The sequence below is a fragment of the Stegostoma tigrinum genome, chromosome 25, assembly GCF_030684315.1.
Source record: "Stegostoma tigrinum isolate sSteTig4 chromosome 25, sSteTig4.hap1, whole genome shotgun sequence".
NCBI lineage: Eukaryota > Metazoa > Chordata > Chondrichthyes > Orectolobiformes > Stegostomatidae > Stegostoma > Stegostoma tigrinum.
In genome coordinates, this window is record NC_081378.1 from 7838822 (window position 1) to 7859803 (window position 20982).

General features: G+C 38.3%; 1 protein-coding gene across 2 annotated transcripts in view; it reads left to right on the plus strand.

Annotated features, from left to right (window-relative positions):
- The window catches only part of taf3 (TAF3 RNA polymerase II, TATA box binding protein (TBP)-associated facto), a 195952-nt gene extending 175930 nt beyond the window's left edge, over nt 1-20022 (plus strand). For both annotated transcript variants that reach the window (XM_048554559.2, XM_059654466.1), the window contains 3 exons: nt 11562-11826; nt 17169-17275; nt 19166-20022. In XM_048554559.2, the coding sequence (XP_048410516.1) occupies nt 11562-11826; nt 17169-17275; nt 19166-19280 (487 nt within the window). In that variant the 3' untranslated portion in view covers nt 19281-20022. The remainder of the gene's footprint in view (nt 1-11561; nt 11827-17168; nt 17276-19165) is intronic.
- Nucleotides 20023-20982: the final 960 nt, after the last annotated feature.

Sequence of the window (20982 nt, forward strand, 5' to 3'; positions counted from 1 at the left end):
GTTACAAACCTGTCATGCAGCGTTCACTTTGAGCTCGCCTCCTCACTGATGCTCCATTTGGGTTCTGCCAGGGCCACTTAGCTCCTGACCTCATTAAAGCCTTAGTTCAAACATGGACAAAACAGTTGAATCCAGAGGTGATGTGAGAGTATCAGCCCTTGACACCAAGGCTGTGTTTGACCAAGTGTGATAGGAAGGAACTTTAGTGAAACTGGTAGTTGATGGTAATCAGAAGGAAAACTTTCAGCTGGTTGGAGGCCTATCGTCTCAACCCCAGGACATCTCAGAAATTCCCTAGGATTATCTTAGGTGCCACCATATTCAGTGGCTACTTCAATGACCATCCCTTCATGAAAAGTTTAGAGGAGGGAATGCTCATTGATCGCACAATGTTCAGTACCGTTTGTGACTCCTCAGATACTGAAGCAGTCCATGTCCTTATGCTGTAAGGGTTGGACAATATCCTGGTTTGGACTGACAAATGGCAAGTAATATTTGTGCCACATTAGTGGCAGGAAATTACTATCTTCAACAAGAGACAATCAAAACACCACCCCTTAACATTGAATGGAATTAGCATCACTGGATCCCACACTATCAAGATCTTGGAAATTTCTATTGACCAGAAACTGAACTGAACTGGACTAGCCCTATAAATATTGTGGTTGCAACAACAAATCAGTAGCTAAGAATCCTGCATGGAATAACGAACCTGCTGACTTCCCAGAACCTATCACAGTGTGAAAGGCACAAATCAGGAGTGTGATGGATTGCTCTTCACTTAATTGGATGAATGCAGCTCCAACAGTACTCAGGAAGGTTGACAGTATCAAGAACAAAGCAACCTGCTTAATTGGCACTGCACCAATAAACAGCCACAATGTCCACCACTGAGACTCAGTAACAGCAGTGATGTACCACCATAGAGCACCATCACCTGCAAGATTCCCTCCAAGCCAGGCACCTTCCTGATGGAAATATCTTGCACTGTTCCTTCAGTGCCTCTGGGTCAATGCCTAGTTTTTAAAGACAAATGTTAGCATCCTAACAGTTATATGTTGCAGTTAGTTGACTGAACACAACAGGAAGTGTACCCCAACCGAGGCTAATAATTAAGGACAAATCTAAAGAGCAGTCATAAAGTTCCCAGAAAAAAAAACAAGCCTGAAGATTGGGAGCAGATTAAAATTTCGCAAAAGAGGACCAAGAGATTAATTAATAAATTATGAAAGTAAATTTGCAAGAAACATTAAAGCAGACTGAAAGATCTTTCACCTGTATGTAAAAACCAAAAGATTAGTGAAGATAAATGTAGGCACCTTCGAGTCTGGAATGGGAGAATTAATCATGGAGAGCAAGGAAATAGTAAATCAATGAAACAACTTCCTGTTCTGAGGAAGGGTCACTGGACCCAAAACGTTAACTCTGATTTCTCTTCACCGATGCTGCCAGACCTGCTGAGCTCTTTGAGCAACTTCTGTTTTTATTTCTAATTAAACAATTATGTTTGTTCTGTCTTGACATAAGAAGACAAGTAATTTTTCAGAAATGCTGGACATGTAACAGTCTACTAGGAAGGAGAAATGAAGATAAGAATTGGTTTTTAGAAAGTGCTGGAGAAGTGAACGGAATTGAAAACAGATAAATATCCAGGCCTGATAAACTACAGTGTAGGTATTAAAGGAGATGTCCATGGCAGATACATTGGTTATCATCTTTCAAAATTCTTGAATCGTGCCAGCAAATTTGAATGTGGCAAATGTAATTCCATTATTTAAAAAGGGGGCTGGGGGTGGAGAAACTAGGGTGATTGTAGACCATTTAGCCTAAAATTACCAGTAGGGAACTACTGTAATCCATCATAAAGAATGTGACAATAGAGCAATTAGAAAATGTCCACGGAATTATACAAAGTAAACATGCCTTTATGAAAGGCGAAATCATGTTTGACAAACCAAATGAAGTTTTTGAGAATGTAACTAAGAATAAATGAGGGAGAGCTCATAGATGTGGTATATTTTGATTTTCTGAAAGCTTTTGTTAAAGTCTGATATGAGTTTAGTTTGCAAAATCAAAACAGATGGGACTGGTAGTAATATACTGGCATGGATTGAAAATTGGTTAGCCAGCAGGAAACAAGGTAGGATAAATGGTTCCTTTTTGGAGGGTAGCGCAGGGACAACTGATGATTGACGTACCACAGGGGTCAGTGCTTGGGCTGCAGCTATTCACAATATGCAGCAATGATTTAGATGAGGGAATTATAGGTAATATTTCCAAGTTTTCTGGCTACGTAAAACTAAGTGCAATTGAGGGTAATGAGGAGGCTGTGATTTAGGGATGACTTAGACCAGTTGAATCAGTGTGCAAATATGTGGCAGATGCAGTATAATGTGGATAAATATGAAGTTTAGGATAAGCAGAATAGCATGGTGTTACATAAATGATAGATTGGGAAATGTTGATGCATAAACGGACCTGATTGTCCCTCTACACCAGTACTGAAAGCAAACACAGGTGCAGCAAGCAGTTGGGAAGGCAAATGCCATATTAACCACCATTGCAAGAAGGTTTGATCCCAAGAGCAAGCAAATCTTACTGCAGCTGTACTGGACCTTGGAGAGACCACATCTGGAGTATTGTGCGCAATTTTGGTCTCCTAAGATTTACTTTCCATAAAAGGATTTCAGTGGAGGTGTCTGAACACTTAGGGGGGTGGCTAGAATTTACAAATGCATGAACTATGGGGCATCTCTGCAAAACTAGGAAATTCCTTCTGGCCTTTTCATTAAGTCTAGAGGGTGTCTGTCATGATGAGAATCTGGGCCATGGTAGAAACCAGGAACCAAATTTATTGGTCGAGGTAGACAAGGAATCCACTTCCAATCTATCAAGAAATCGATTAGGTTGGATAATTCCAATGAATTCCGATGATGTAGTGAGCTGCATTAAGTTTGAGGAATGAATAGGTTTAATGATCTCAATGAATTTCTTACACCATCTTGCTATTTTCTATAGTAACTGTATGTCACATTACGAACAATGTGTTTTATTGTTTTGAAAAAGGAAGCAAGCTGTAACACTGCTGCTGATATCTCCATGAACAACATTCTGCAATCTCTCTGTCAACTGACCCTCAAATATTATTCTTCATATGATTGCCATTCCTCAGTTCACTCTCAGCAACATTAATATCCTCTCCTTTCCTTAGCAATAATGTTCTGCCCTTTCAAAAATAGCTGCACTAGACAATTCTTTAAAAACCTGTGCTTTTCTCTAATTTTCAACGATTAAATCACCTTTAACCTCCTTCTTCTCCTCAATCCTCCTATTCTTCAGTCGGTACCATCGCTATCTCACTGTGAACCTTTTTACCATTCCTTCCTTTTAGGCTAATTAACCATCTCACCAGCAGCAAAACTGCCCCTTTCAAATTAAGCAGTGACATTCTATTTGACAATAACATGCATGCCACTCCTCTATGACCAGTCCTCAACCTTCAATGGGAATGACCTTTTGAGTCTCCTTCCCAACCCACCTGTGTTGGAGTCTAAAGTCTTGTTTCTATTGTTTAACCTACAGAATTAATACTATTGCTGTTGCTGACTTGCCATTGAAACCTCAGAAATTTACATCCTGTCTCCCAGAAATCCATGTTTCATCCTTTCAACAAATACATTTACTGAACTTCTCAATGTTCTAAACCACAAATATGCCAGACAATACGTTAGCAAGGGTAATTACAAATTGTGCTTTATTATTCTGCTTAAAGCAAATTCCCCAATAGAAATGATTAACAGCAATCTTTTAAAATTCTGACCAGCAGCAGCTTCCTTTCTGCTTTCAGCAGTTTCCATGTGGTCCCAATTTTCCCCACTTCTCTTGTGACCGTGCTGACTCAAGACAATAATCCCACAGCCCATGGCTAACCCCGGTACCTTTCCCAGATGCCATGTATCGTGTCAGAACTCAAATAATTAGTAAATATATGCAGGTTATTTGGTCACAGAGTGTGCCACAGCTGGCAGAATATAAATAGTAGTCTATGATGTGAACACAATTGAAGCAGAATTCAAACCAACCTTGTCCTTTCCTGGCCTCAATAAATGTGATACTTATTCTAGAATCACACAAAGACTATCCAGAGTAAGAACTGTAGATGTTTCGCCCCTCTGCTTGGTTGAGAGGCACTGACACATTTTCTAATCCCTAAATGGATCCTTTTATAAAATGTGAATAGGTCAGGAATTCTTTTGCGATCTATCAATTTCATTGCCTAATTTAAAAAGCTTTCCCAGTTTGTAACTGACAAATTGTTATGGATCTCATTTCGGTTCTACTATTATCTTTTACTCCATGGCATTCTATTGAACAAATCATGCCTAAGTGCAGTTTTAATTTGGCTTCACATTGCATTTTAATATGAGGCTTTTGTCAGGACACATAGCTTGGTACTGGAATTCAGTTGTTCTAATTTTGTGTTTTGAAGTTCCGTGTAAATTCCTTGTCATGTTGCAAGTGTTTTGTGCAATGTCTTTTTGTGATAACATGTAATCGCATTAGAATGTGGATATTGGTATCAATCATGTGTGATAAAAAGATATGATTGCACTAGAGTTAATGAATCCATACAGTTTCAGCCAGCACTGTATTTAATGGTTGTTTCTTTCGGTTACTGCACCCCTTTCGATAATGCATCTTTGATAGAAGTAAGATTTCAGTGCAAGCTCAGAATTATGTTGCTAGTTTACATTGAATTGATTGTAGCACTAATTTGGATAGAAGCTGAGTGACAATTCCCAGACTGTAGTTTTGAGTTCACTAGACATCTGCAACTATCCTGTATGCCTTTTTCCAGCTATTACTTTAGGAAGGAAGTACTGCGTTAGATAATGTTTTAAAAATCCCTTGTAATTGCCAGCCTAATAACCTCCTGCCTTTGTGTATGTCCCATTTCTCACTGATTAAACTGTTTAGCTATTTCAAGTCATTTTAGCAGCAATGCAAGCATTATTTTCATAAACTTTACTTTCCCACATATAAGTGTGACTCAGAACATTTCACTTCTGTCAGGAAAATGATTATTTGAGGGAATGACCCACCCACTTCCTGCATGGTATTTTGAATCCATGATTAATTCAAGTCAATGGTTATTAATTGTTTAACAGTGCAAGAATCTTTACAGTCAATAAATGTGAAGCTGGAAAAGCTCAGCAGGTCAGATGGCGTCGAGGAGCAGCGAAGTTGTCTCAGGCCGAAACCCTTCACCAGGACTGAAAAGTTGACTTCCCGGCTGCTCGGATGCTGTCTGACGTGCTGTGCTTTTCCAGCTCCACGTTTATTGACTCTAATTTCCAGCATTTGCTGTCCTTTCTGTCTCCAAGAATCCTTACATCCTTGACAAGTACAACTGGCAGCCAAAAATCGTTGTGTTGGATTAGTTTTAATCTTTTGTCCATTTAATCACCTTCAGTTTTTTATTCTTGTGAATTTTCCTGTCGTTCAAGATATGTGAATGTTGTGGAATGGATTATCCTTGAGCATTCAGGGTTTGAATCAATACAAGTTGCAAATTATACCTCTGTCCACATTTGCCCTACAGTATTACTATGTGCAACCACCAGAGTTCCACCTACTGTATAAAAGAATTGTTTAAAAAACAATTTTTCATTTGCCAGCTAATGACTTGAGAAGTAATATTCTATGTTCCACATGAACCACCCTGTAACCCTCTTGAATGAAATGTCAGATTCGTGCTGAATGAAAAAGTTGCTTTGAACTGATTGAGCTGTCACAACCCATGTTACATAGGTTCCTTATACCCAAAAAGCAGGAGATTCCTATTCCATCTGTCTGAGCTAAATTTCATGAATTATTGTTGAGTGAAGGAAGAACATCCAGTTCTTGTGTGAGTTATATTGGTTACATTGTGTATAATTTACTGTCCATCATTGGATTTCTTTTTATTTTGACTCCGAAACATACCTTGTTTATTTTTACTTAAGATTTGCAATTTAGGAATTGTGGCATGGCATAATGTAAGATGATGATTGAGTCAGTGTTAATGATGCTGTAATTCATCACTTAACTTTAATGATAGATCATTCTGCCAATATGAGTTACATTGTTACCATTTGTATGTTTTGTAAAATGGGGCAACGGGAATTGGCCTTGGAAAACTAAAAATTAAAGAGAATGAAAATAAGAACCGAAAAGATGAATTTGTATATGAGAGGAGAAATGGATACAGAAAAAGCAAGGCTGATAATATCATAGAATGGCTATGGTACTGATGGGGCCATTCAGCCCACAGTGTCTGTGCAACTATGTTAGTCTCATTTTCTTGCCTTTCCCCCACAATCCTACAAATTGTTTCTTTTCTAGTAATTATCGAAGCCCTTTGAAAAGTCATGATTGAATCTACCTGCACCAATCCTCTAAGGTCATGTGCTCCAAATCCTAACTATTTACTGAACGGAGAAGATTTTCAACATGTTGCCTTCGATTATTTTGTCATTCATCATAAATTGGTGCCCTCTCTTGGCCCTTTCATGAATGGGAATTGTTACTTTCTGTCTGAATGTTTCTCTGATCTATCTCCATAACTTAAATCTCTCATGCTTGCAAAAGAAAAAGGAAGTAATTCACTTCCTTGAAGTGATATATAGTGGATAGAAGTCCAATTATGTGTGCCAGATTACAAATTAGGGTTTAGACATGTGCCACTCAGCAAGTACAAGCTATTGCTGTAAAGTTCCATCATTTAACATGCTTTAACCATTGCTGTCTTTTTTTTTCTCTTCCCATTTTCAATTAATCTTTTTATGTTTTTCAAAAGTTGTACAGTTTCCCTATCCAAGGGAATATTGGGCAACTTGCCAGTTGTACCTTTTAATTTTGATGTATTATGGTGAGGAATGGCTCGGAAACTGATCCATCCCTTTGTATCCCTAGAGAAATACCTGATATGTACCTAGCTTCTCCATTGAACCTTCCTGATGTTCTGACTAACTGTAACCACCAATATAGGAATTGGGCGCTGCAGGCATTTATTCACCCAACTTTTTTTTAATCCTTCCAGTTGTGCTGAAGTGTTGTAGTTTTATCCAGCTAACATGAGGTATTAGTCTGTGAAATAATAAATCTTAATGAATAAGTAACAGCCTACAATGATCTTGGTGAATTTTATTTTAATACACTTGGTGCATTTACATCTACCTTGAGCACACCGTCTCTAATTTGGGATCCAGCTCAATAAATCTAAACATAACGTTATTCTCGGTTTGTTTTTTAAGGTGAAATAGTAATGGACTTAATGCCAAAAGGTTATAAAACCTAACCTCAAGCACTCTTTCCAATACCTGTCAAAATCTGACTGTTGCCATCTAATTCCACCCACATGAATTTTGTTTTTCTCTTTAATTTCCTGTGTGCCTTTTTCCAAAGTCAGAACATTATGTTATGGAAAGGTCATGTTGTTTGCTGCCTTCTTTAATAATTGCTATGTTTAGGTGTAATTTAGCCTTCAAGGTTAGTCAGTCATGGGCATTATGTAGTTTCAGCTACACTATAAATTGCTGATCACATTTCATTTCGCAAAATGGCAGTGGTTTGGCAGCAACTTGCATTTATATAGTGCCCTTAATAAAACAAAATATTTATGTGCTTTTGCATCCAAGTTGAGTGATGAACATATTATGACAATCATTTTGCTCAACTGCAGCACATTGCAACAAGATTTACAAGCACAAAAATGTGTACTAAGTGTAAGGGAGCTGAGGCTAGGATGTGTTTTCTTTCACCATAAGGTTATATTTTAGCAGGTTTGGTTGATGCAAGCAAGTTTTTCTTGGCACCTAGAGGTAGAAGAAATTGTTAACTTTTCAAATTGTACAAGCAATATTTAGAATGTAGATGGAAATTATTTGAATTGCTGTATGCAAAACAAATGTAGTTTCTTAAAATCCTTTGCTTAATTACATTAAATAGTTTTTGATAGTACTTAACTGGTGCTTGACATAACCTTTCATACAGATATCTCCCTGGAGACATTCCTTGTGCCTGGTGCAGAGAGTTTGCCAATGTGTGGCGCAGAGAATAAAATTTAACAGTATTGTGCAAGAAAATGAATGTCACACCACAGAATTTCTTCTGAAAATATTTCATTGAGAAGGAATTGTGAAAACTTGTAATTAGCTTATTCTTAATAAAAAGAAAATTCATTATCTTTCATTCCTTCCACTTAGATTCTTGATTGTGTATGATTGACCTTGAAAGGTTTCGCATTTTTAATATTAAATACCCTTTCTTAAACTGCACATTGGGACTGCTTTAGCTAATCACTCAAGTACCTCCTGCAAACTAAAATAGTACGATAGATTTTATCTAATACACATACACACTACCTTTCGAGCCTGTCAGTCATCATTTGCCTTACCATGTAGGCTTTGTTAAAAATCAGAAAATAAAATACAGTCTAAAATTATTAACTTCTACTTAAGGACTGAGATAGTTGGCTCAATCTAGAGTGCAGTGCAGAATAATGTCAAAAATTCTTGTATCATCTAAGGTTGATCTTATGGCCTGCCTTCTCTCCTAGTCCAATAATGATACCATAATTTTGTAATACTCACCCATTACTTCAACATTTAAATTAGCTCATAACGCTACATAGCTTTTCCTGACATCCCACTCTACCTCATTTCTTGTTATCTATTAAAATGTGGAAGTGCCAGTGGGGCGGACAAGGTCAGAAGTTACATGACACCAAGTTATGGTCCAACAGGTTTATTTGAAATCACAAGCCTTCAGAGTACTGTCCCTTTGCCAGGTGATGACAAAGTTGGATTATAACCTAGTGTCATGTGACTTCTGATCTTACCTGTTAAGAGGCATGGAACCGAGTCTGGCAGCTACAGTTGAGATACAGACTGCATGTAATCTAATTGAACAATAAAAATTTGCAAATAGCTGAAAGGTGTCTTTCAGTATTTTTGGTCCTGTCCAATCTACTATGTTCTTGCTTGATTGTTGTTAGTTTGTAACTTTACGTTTCTGTTTATTAATCTTCTTTCATATTTGAAGTTAGCACATTTTCATTGCTTTAGAGACATAGCCATAGAAGTCTACAGCATAGAGAAGGGGCCTTCACTCCATCAAGTCTGTGCCAGTCAAAAATAGAACCTAACTATTCTAATCCCACTTTCCAGCACTTGTCCCACAGCCTTGTATGTCTTGGCATCACAAGTGTAAATATACATACATGCTTTCTTTTGTCACTGTAACAGTAGTCACTGCAGCTCGAGTTATGGGAGGCATTTGTGGTATTTCAAAATTTTGCAGAAGTCTTTTCTGTCACTTTCCTTATTTTGACTATCCTTTGGATAAGAGAACATCAGTGGGTTTTTTTTTTGACAGACCCCCGAATAGATGCAGAGAAGTGGAGGAGTGGATTGGGAGGCAGACACTGGAAAGGTGCAGAAGTCACAGGGTTATAGGCAAGGGTGACTTCAACTTTCCAAATATTGATTGGAAACATTTTAGTTGCAATTGTTTAGATGGAGCGGATTTTGTCCAGTGCGTTCAGGAAGGGTTCCTGATACAGTGCGTAGAAAGACCAACACGAGGAGAGGCCATTTTGGATTTGGTGCTTGGCAATACCCTGGGTCCAGTGTTAGACCGGTTGGTAGGAGAACATTTTTGGCAGTAGCAATCATTACTCTGTTACTTGTACAGTAGTCATCGAAAAGGATAGGTACATACAGCAGGGTAAGGTTTATAATTGGGGGAAGGGTAATTACAGTTCAGTTAGGCAAGAACTGGGTAACACAAAATGGGAACGGATGCTATCAGGGAAGACCACTATTGAACTGTGGAGATTATTTAAGGAATGCATACTGCTTGCACTCAATATGTTTGTCCCTAGCAGGCAGGGAATATGTGGTCGAGTGAGGGAGCTTCGGTTCTCAAGAGTTCAAACAACTGGTTGAAAGGAAGAAGGATGCTTATGTAAGATTGAGGAATCAAGGAACACAAAAGGCTCTAGAGGGATGCAAGTTATCAAGAAGGAGCTGAAGAAAGGGCTTAGGAGAGCTGTAAGGGGGAATGAGAAAATCTTGGCAGAAAGGATCAAGGAAAACTCCAAGGCTTTTTACACGTACATGAGGAATAAAAGAATGACCAGAGAAGGGGTAGAGCTGATCAAGGATGGTAAAGGGAATTTGTGCCCAGAGCATAAAGAGATAGGAGAAGCCCTGAATGAATTCTTTTCCTTGGTATTCACAACTGAGAGGGACCTAGTTGTAGAGGAGGATAGTGTGGAACAAGTTGGTAGGTTAGAGGAGTTCCATGTTAGTATGGAAGGTGTACAAGGAATTTTGAGGAACTTGAAGATAGATAAGTTCCCCCGGGCCTGATGGGATGTACCCAAGGATTCTATGGGAAGCGAGGGAACAAATCACAGGGCCTTTGGCAATGATCTTTTTGTCCACACTGTCCCCAGGTATAGTGTCAGGAGATTGGGGAAAGGCGAACATCATTGCCTTGTTCAAAAAGGGGAATAGGGATAACCCCGGAAATTACAGGCCAGTTAGCCTTACGTCAGTGGTGGGCAAATTATTGGAAAGGGCTCTGAAAAATAGGATTTATGATCAGTTGGAAAGGCACAGTTTGATTCGTGATAGTCAGCATGGATTTGTATGGGGTAGATTATGCCTCACAAACCTTAGTGAATCCTTTGAAGAGGGGACCAAATACGTGGATGAAGGTAGAGCAGTGGATGTGGCGTACATGGATTTAAGTAAGACATTTGATAAGGTTCCCCATGGTCGGCTCTTCTCTCTGTCGTAAAGATTCATGATTGGATGCACTGTGGGCATTCCTTCTAGCATCTCCCATATTTGGGTTTTAATGAATGAACACTTCCTTTTCCAGAAAATTATAAGGAGGTTGGTAAGGGTTGTGGAATGAGGAAAGTACTACCCGAAACTAATGCCGTGTAGACACCAACAATTGACATAGGGCAGCAGTTCGATGAAAAACCCAACTATATTTTTCTTACCATCCCTGGCGAAAGTGTAATTTTGTCTAATTAAGATTCCACTGCTGCCTCTGACATTAGCTAGTTCAACAGAAAACCAGTACTGAACTCGGAGCTGAGGAAGGGTCACTGGACCGGAAACATTAACTCTGTTTTCTCCTCCACAGATGTTGCCAGACCTGCTGAGCTTTTCTAGCAGCTTTGTTTTTGTTCCTGAACTCAGAGCTCTTCTGGTTTGTGTGGCTCAGTGTCACATCGTATGGTACATTCAAGGAGAGTAATTGAAAATATTTTCACAGGACCACTCTACACTACAGCCTGGTCCAAGCTAAATAACTTTCTGTACATGGTTTATTTTAGTGACATGAAAATGAATTTTAGCAATTTTGTTGATTCTCTTTTCCAAGTATGAGAATGAATTAGAAATGTAGCAAACTATCTCCTTATAACTAATTCACCACAATAATAAACATTTGGTGGCTGTGATGCATTAACTTGTTTTTTTTTTAATTGGTTCTTTCAGTGTCATCAGCAAGGTAGTTCCAGTCACAGATGCAAAACCATCACCACCTGCGAGTCTCCCAAAAACCCCACCACCACCATCTCCAGCACCAGCTCCAATTCATATAGCCCCACCAGTTACACCAGCTTCTCTTCCTGTGCCTGCAGCAGTTCCATCACCGGCTCCTACTCTTCCTATTATGTCTCCTGCAGTTTCAGGCTCTGGAGCAGGAATCTCGAAGACACCAGTCAGAAGTGTGGTTACAGAGACTGTCAGTACTTATGTGGTGAGTAGTACTTCAGGAGTTGAATTCACATTTTTCCAAGTACCGAGCTTTTATAAGTAGTCTCAACCTTAAATGATCAAAGCAAAGAAGGAATTACAGACAAAGCAACTTATTGTATTGGAACGATATTTTCTTTTCAGGACTGTATAGATCAATATTGTCCTTGTTCTGCAACATTATGTTAACTTTAGAGTTCCTTGAAGAAAAAGATTGCATTAAAAGCTTATTTTCACTTCTCATCTTTTCACATCTTACGCTGTGGTACAATTCGGCAGGGCTACTTAATACTTTGTCATTTCTCATGTGACTGTCACAGACTGCTTACTACGGAAAGCACTGTAACTGAGCTCCATCCTGTGCTTACCTAAGGTGCGCATGAACACGTGCTTCACCATTAAAACTCTGTTTCAATCCAAAGCAGGAATCGTGGAAAGTCTGAAGCTAGCTGAAGCACCTGTACTTTTGTCCCTGCTGAAATCAATAGAGCATAACAGTCTGGGCATCAGACTAACCTGAATGATTTGGTTTCATGCTGAGCAATTGAGTAATCAACTAAGCCTTGAAAAGAGATTCCCTATTTATTTAAATAAGTGACCTGTGGCTTAGAAAATCTAGAAGAATTCAGAAGGTTTTCTTGTTCTGCCAGCAAATCAAACTGTATTAAACATTGTCATCTCATAAAAAGAACCTGTTCAGTCTTTAGTCCTGAATGCAATCTTAAAGTTTACATCCATGAATAATGTACCCACATAGTTACATAATTAGTCTTCTGAAATAATATGATCTCAGTTAAAATTAAGTATAATATACGGAGACTGAAATAAATTTAACCAACTTTTACTACAACTACAAACAACATTTTGCACAAACAAATAGAAAACCTCTTATATAAAAATGTTCAAAAGCACTTAACAGACTTTTTGTACATCAAGGAATGAAGGGAGAAGATTTCAGGAGCGTTTGAAGGAGGAGAAAGTAGTAATTGGCAGAAAGTCTTAGATTGAATGTTCTAGAATATATACCCAGATAGGAAAACGAGGAAGGGGAAATAGAAAGAAGGATGGTTGCAGAAACATATGACTAAATGGTTTAGCTAAGGCAAGAAAGCAAAAAGGCGACCATGGTTTGAATGATGAATATAATACATTTGAAGCTGGAATGTAGCCATTGAAGATGGACACGCACAAGTATATTAGGGAGTGGGAGTTAGCATAAGACGAAAGGCTGTAAATGGGTAAGTTAATGAGACCAGCCTATTTTCACCCCATGCATCACTTTGCATTGTTGAATACCTCAATTGATTGTATAGAGCATTAATATGTTAACTCATGGGTTTGTTTTTCACAGTAAACTTTGTTGTCTTGCACCAGAGAGTCTATCATTTGTGAATGTAGAACCAGAGAAGGAAATGGTTACACCCTCCTACACTGTTCACCTGCCTCTCGTATTAAATCTGCTAAGTAAGCTGGTTCTGTGCTTTGATTGTGCATTGTAAGAACCACAAGTATATGCACTTCTCAGCAAAGTATAAACGATGCCTGTGCATTTGTACTTTATCTTTTATATAAATATTTCCTGCTTCTCAAAGTACTTACGTTAGTGGTGGGTGTAATGTATGAGACAACGTGATATGCACCATGGTTTACAACTGGTTAGTAATGAAATAACAAACTCAAAAAACCATTTTCGAGAACTGTGTCCACTTAACCACAGTTTTCTTTTTTGAAATCTTATTTTCTCTGTAAAATATATTCTGAAGTTATTATACCAAGCATTAAACTTTGTGACATGCGTAGCGTAATCTTCGCATTCAGTTAGCCCGTAAAAGCATGTCTCTGACCAACTTTAGAAGCCGTGTGGTCTTGGGGGGAGTGTGTAAACAGTGGCATGGCAGACTAGCAAAGAAAATACCACAATAAAGCACTGAAATGTGAATACCATTGTTCTCTGATCATATCTCAGTATTTCAAGAAGTGAGCCACACTGGGATTACTCCCTCATTTGGTGCATGCAAGCACTCTGCTGCATTACATGAAATTATTTTGTATTGGTCATTGTTCAACAGTTGAGAAAAACAGACATAAAATGTGTTAAACACTAGCTTTTTCCAACAAGAAGGCAGTGACCAGTAGGGTACTGCAGAGATCAGAATTTGGACCTCAGCTGTTCACATTATATAATCAATGGTTTAGCTGAGGGAACTAAATGTAATATCTCCCAAGTTTTCAGATGGCATAAAACTGGATGGGAAAGTGATCCATGAGGAGGGTGCAAACATGCTTCAGGATGATTTGGACAAGTCGAGTGAGTGGGCATATACATAGCAGATGCAGTATAATACGGATAAACATGAGGTTATCCTTCTTAGTATCAAATACAGGGAGGCTGATTATTATCTGAATGGTGATAGATTGGGAAAGGGAGAGATACAGCATGACTTGGGTGTTCCCGTACACTAGTCACTGAACGTAAGCATACAGGTGGATGAGGCATTGAAGAAAGCAAATGGTATATTGACCATTATAGTGAGTGAATATTTGAGTACAGAGATGTTTTGCTACAGTTGTACGGGGCGTTTGTGAAACTACAGCTCACATATTGTGTGCCGTTTCAGCCACCATATCTGAGGAGGGATGTTCTGCCTATGTAGGAAGAGCAACAAAAATTTAACAGACTAATTCCAGTGATGATGAAACTGACAAGTGAAGACAGACTGGATCAGTTAGGACAAGATTCACGGGAGTTTAATTGAATTAGGGGACCCTTAAAGAAATCTATAAAATTCTAACATGTCTAGACAGGGTAAATGGAAAAAGGATTTTCCTGATGACCAGAGAGTCAAGAACTACGGGACACAGCCCATCTTAAATCTTTAGACTATTTGGACTGAAATAAGGAGAAATTTCTTCGCCCAGAGTGTGACGAACCTGTGGAATTTGCTGCCATAGAAAGCAGTTGAGGCCAAAACATTGAATACTTTCACAAATAAGTTAGATATAGTTTTTTTTTAGAGCTAAAGGGATCAGAGGATGTGGGAAGAAAGTGGGAACAAGCTCATAAGTTGGATGATCAGCCACAATCACATTGAATGGCAGAGCAGGCTCGAAGGGATGAATGGCTGACTACTGCTCTTGTTTTGTATGCTCCTGTGTAACGTAATGAAGATTTTTTTAACCTGGCAGTTCATCAGAATTCAGTCCATTCCTGTCAGACGAGTACAAACCATCAGACTAAGTACATGACATTTCACATACCAAATTCACACAAGACGTTTTGTTACTGCAAGCCTTTCACTTTCAAGCAGCCTGCCTGTTTTGAATCAGTGATAATGGGGACTGCAGATGCTGGAGAATCCAAGATAATAAAATGTGAGGCTGGATGAACACAGCAGGCCCAGCAGCATCTCAGGAGCACAGTGCTCCTGAGATGCTGCTGGGCCTGCTGTGTTCATCCAGCTTCACATTTTATTATCTGCCTGTTTTGAAAGTGAGTTTGGTTAATTTGAGCATCTGGTAAGGAATGTCTAGAACTTGTTGCACTTGGGTTCCCCATGCAGTATTTTAAACAGTATCTGTTTGAAGAGGTAGAAACTGGGTCCTGTCAGTTAACATGCGCTCATTGGATTAAGAGGTCGATGTTTAAAATCTGAGCGGGAATCCTTTTAACCTGAATCAATGTTTTTGAGAAAGGAGGGAGAAAATTAGGTCGTGGAAATCCAAAGTTAATATGCATGTAAGCCTGTTATTTCATATGCCAATTTTTTTCTTCAGGATGTGTTGCATTGTAATTAATTGTCTGGTTTTCCAACAGGTAGTATATGTACATTTTAGTAAATTTGTTCCAGTTACAGTTACACACGTGGAAGGTGTAGCACTCAAAAAGCCATGAAAGCACATAGTGATAACTTGAGAAAATGTATTAATGTCACTGTAGCAATTCATTCTCATTGACTTCAGATAGGACACGAGACATATCAGAAGAACCCTTGTTAACAAGAAGCTAGTACACAACCTAACTGAAATTGCAACATTTAGGAAGAATTATAGCAGTTATGTAAGCCAATGTGCAGATGTCATACTTTCTTTCAAAGCGGCCAAGGAGACTCGGTATCTTTGTTCCATGAGCTCTGGGTAATAAATTTCTCTCCGCTATTTCCATAGCTAGATTTCATCTCTAAGGGATGCTGCACTGCTTGAGTAGATGGAACGATACTAAAATGCTGCAGTTGTCAGTCAATTTAATAGCCTAACACTAATTCATTTAGTTGCCTACGTCTCTGCAGTATCAGTGAACTCGCATTTAAATTTTGAGCTACATGGATGAATTCCCTTTGCTTAGCTATTCCCAGCGCATTTTTTTTTTGACCTCTTCAGTTGATGGTGCTGAATTACAAAGACATTGAGTTACACAACATGGAAACAGATCCTTCGGTCCAAATTGTCCCTGCTGACAGGTATCCTAAATTGAATTAACCCCATTTGCCTGCTTTTGGCCCAAATCTCTCTCAAACCTTTCCTATTTATGTACCCAATCAAATGTGTTTTAAATGTACCCACCTGTAACACTTGCTCTGGCTGCTTATTCCATACATGCATCAACCTGTGTGTGAAAACATTGTCCCTCAGGCCCATTTGAAATCTTTCCCCCCTCACCTTAAATCCCACCCTGGGAAGAATACCTTGGCTATTCACCTTATCTATGCTCCTCATGATTTTATAAACTTCTATGAGGTCACTCCTCAGCCCCCAGAGAAAAAAAATCTTAGCATATCCAGCCTCTCCTTATAACTCAAACCTTCCAGTCCTGGCAACATCCTTGTAAATTTTTTCTGCACCCTTTCCAGTTTAACAACATCCTTCTTATAACAGAGTAACCAGAATTGTATGCAATATTCTAAAAGTAGCATTACCATTTGTATTTGGACATCACGCTATTCTTGTTGACTGTTGTTGACTACATTTCTCAAGTCATCATTCTGTGTGGATCCTATCAGATGTACAGTTGTACTTTAGTGAACATGCACAGAAACCTTGGCAATTTTTCTTTACCCTTTGTTCCTCGCATCATGTTAGGTTAGGAACTATTTATTTCACTATTAAACAGACCAATGTTTTCATGTCCATGTCAAATTCCCTTACAGAGTACCTGCCATTCCTACAACCTCTCAATCGTATAGTATTTTTTTTGAAACTCAGTGAAACTGGGATCAAAAGTAATGTTCATCATATGCAGTGTGTGAATGGCAAATTTGATACTAAATCAGTGAGAAAATTTATGAATTTAATTGTTAGACATTTATCTCAAAACAATGTTGTCTTTGCTGCTTCCCTGCTCCCTAACAGATCCGAGATGAATGGGGAAATCAAATTTGGATCTGTCCTGGCTGCAACAAGCCGGATGATGGCAGCCCAATGATTGGGTGTGATGACTGTGATGACTGGTACCATTGGTAAGAAATCTTTTGCCTTGAATTTCTTGAATATCTGTGAAATGGTTGAAATAATCAACAGTGACCGTAAACCCACTGTGCTGTATTGAAGAGAGCACAAGCAGCACAAGAGGACATGTGTTTATGCTGAATAATTACAGTAAATCCTATAGTCAAAAATGAGTCATGTTAAATTTAAACAACAGCCCTCCTTACGTTTGTTCTCAGAGCATTTTTTAAAACGTGGCAATAGCTGACAAATTACATCAGAATAGTAATGTACTGTGCCCTTAATTTGTTTGGGCAGCAGTTTGTGATTACAGTCAGCACTTTGCAACATATTGAGGGGAAGGCAACTGTTTCTGCACCTGAGAAAACCACAGGTGTGAAGATGGAAGGAAACTTGAAGCCAAGTTGGCACACGAGCACTATTATTGTGAACCTTCTGGTGGTCCCCTCCAGAGGACCCGTACCCAGATCCAAGGAAAAATTGCCTGCTGTCTCCACCTGTAGACTTGGAGGAAGCATGATTTGAATTAAAAGGTGGGAAAGAATTAGGAGAAAGTAAAAACATTTCGAAGAAACGATTTGATACATGAAGCCAGCTTCAAAATGCTCACAAAGTATTACAGTGGTTGCAAGTTGTATTAATGATCTTTTGATAATCCCCAATCTGCCTTTGACAACATTTTTTGTAAATCTCTTAAAATATGGTTTCACTTTATTTCTCTGCATTACTTTTATTGTCATTTATAAATATACCTTTTGACTTTCCCAAGTGAAGGGTTTTTTTGTGACTTTTAGCATATATTAATATTTGACCTTACTGAAACCCAATTTCAGGAAGGCAAATAACATCATGTGATCAAGTTTGAGCTCAAGCAGAACCATAATCCAACACTTGATGTTAAAGGCACCAAAGGCTTGACCTACCTCCAGGATTAGTTTCACATTACTTGCTTGTCTGATGCCTCAGGTGTTCAGCCATTGAAATGCAACATATTTTAAGGTTTTACAGCTGCTACAAATTTCATCAATTTATTTTCAATTTGTTGAACCATAATTTCCTCGGAAGTAGAAGTAAAAGTAAGGCAAATGACACACTTATTTATAGGCTTATGTTACAGCAACTTCAGGCAAATGGATCTGTGGTTAAATGTGAACCTCCCAATGTTACTCTTACTATTGCGTGGCTCTATTGTTAGCTTTGAAAATTAGCATCTTGACCTAGCATCTCTTTTTTTTCTTGTTTTGTTGGCCCCTGTATGCTTAATAAAATCACTATAGCAAGTTAAGTCTTAGCATCACCATTCTGTCAGTTAAACATTAATGATTTATAGTCTACTCCTCTGATATTGAAAAATAAGTATCGCAAGTGTCTTGGGGTTTAAAATATTTTAAAATGTCAAATGTAAAATTTTAGTTTTCTTTGATCCCTCTCAGTCCACCAGTTTGCCTTTTTTTTCTTTTACTAATTTGGCACTGGATTCAACTTTTATTAATTCACCCTACTTTGCATGTCTTTCACAGTTTATTTCACAGTCATTAAATCTGTTTAGTTGAAGATGATATTCTGCAGATTGATCTATTCACATGTCTCAGATCTTTCCTTGCTGTGCCATTTTTAGCTTGTGCTTCTAGCATTTTTGCAACAAATATTTTTGAATGGAAGGTCGTAGTCGTTATCTTCCCAACAGAAAATAATTTTCAATGCTCTACTGCAGAAAACTCTGGCCCATATTTTAGGAGCATTGCAATGATCAACGGTGAAGTTAATTTCTGCTGTGTTCTTTAATATGCCTGACATTTATGTTTGTTGATCGCCTGCTGCATTTTTTTTAGAAACGAAGAGCGTGAATTGTTCATTTCTTGAAACCTTAGCTTACCGGAAATGTATTTTATCTTTATCAGGCCTTGTGTTGGGATTTCTGCTGCACCGCCAGATGAAGTCCAATGGTTCTGCCCGAAGTGCATCAATAAGAAGAAGGAGAAGAAACACAAGAGAAAGAAATCTCGAGCACATTAAGAGGCTTTTTGAACTATGTTCCTCTTTTTTTATATAGATTTCTCCTTTTTATTTTCAGTTTTTGAATGGGCCGCAATGGTAGTGAACTATATAAAAACAAAAAAAAAACCCAATGCAGTGTGAGACTTGATTTACTATCTTTATACAATGCAGAAAATGTAAAATTGCTTAGAGATCCCACCTATTTCCAAGAAAAGGCTAGAGAATTAAACCCATTGTTAGCCATTTTGTGTAATTAATTGTATACTTTTAAAATGAAAGTTTGTATTATATACCACAATCATTTTTTGCATTCTATATGGACTTGTCATCCTATAGTTAAGCTTGTAATATATTTTATCTTCTCCGCTTAGAACTCTCATTGCTTTAATGAACAGTGGCTTGGTGATTGTAACCAAAATAATGGATTGGTACAGTTTATTAAGAGAATAAATTACATTTTTTTTAGAAAGGGGTACTGCTTTGGCCATGATATGTTTGTGCTGATTACTAAGGAATATGATGGTTTGTGACAGGCCTTCAACTATTCATACTACATGTGGAAACATTTCTGTCAAAGCTGAAGAACATCATTTGAAGTACACCAGGATCTTCCAAGAGAAAAGTAATCAAATAAGTAACTGTAAAATAAAGTGAAAAACATTCTTCATAAGTCATCAGGTTTATAAAGTACAAGAGGAAGGATTTGATGTTGGGATGGGATTTATAAAGTACAAAAGGAATAAATTGATGTTGAACTTCTTAGACCTCAGCTGGAGTATTGTGTACAGTTCTGGGCATTGTTATAGATTCTTGAATGTGCTGATTCCATTAATATGCATTCAGTTCTATGCTAAAGACATCCACATTGCCTCTGCTGTATTCATCAGGAAAAGGACAGCCACAGCTCTTCTGTATGGTGAACTGAACACTGTGCCACAACCGAGCTGTATTACTCTATAATCTACTGGATATCCATATCTCTGCTCTAAGGATATTGGCCAATGAGTTATAAGATGGCAGATTTTGAATTGGACAATGCAAAGCTCGTTACCATTATTCATGACCTTTGTAACCTGATTGAGGAGGCATTGGATGTGGGGAGGTGAAAAAGGAAAGCTCAGTCAGCTGAAAGAAAGGCCCAAAGAAAACATGGCAACAAATCCTGTTCCTCCCCATTCCCTCTGCAAGAAACGCAGCAGATAACAGCCATAACAGCATGTATTCATGAACCCTGTCAAGCAATGTTTAATATAGTGTTTCCTCCTAGGTACAAACCAAAATGTCACCAAAACAGAAGGGGAGAGGTGTTGGCATTGTGGTATGAATGCTGGACTGTTAATCCAGAGATCCAAATAACATTCTGGGGACCTGTGCTCGAATCCTGCCAACACTGATGGTGGAATTCAAATTCAATAAATATTTGGAATTAAGAATCTAATGATGACCATAAATCCATTGCCAATTGTCAGGAAAACCCCATTTGGTTCACTAATGTCCTTTAGGAAAGGAAACTGCCATCCTTACCTGGTCTGGCCTATGGATGACTCCGGACCCACAGCATTGTGGTTGACTCTTAACTGACCTCTGGGCAATTAGGGATGAGCAATAAATGCTGCCTAGTCAGCGATGCCCTCAACCTGTGAATGAGTAAAGAAGACCTCTGGAGAAGAAATTCAACAACAGAAACTTGTGTTTGTTAAGCCATTAATGTATTATACTG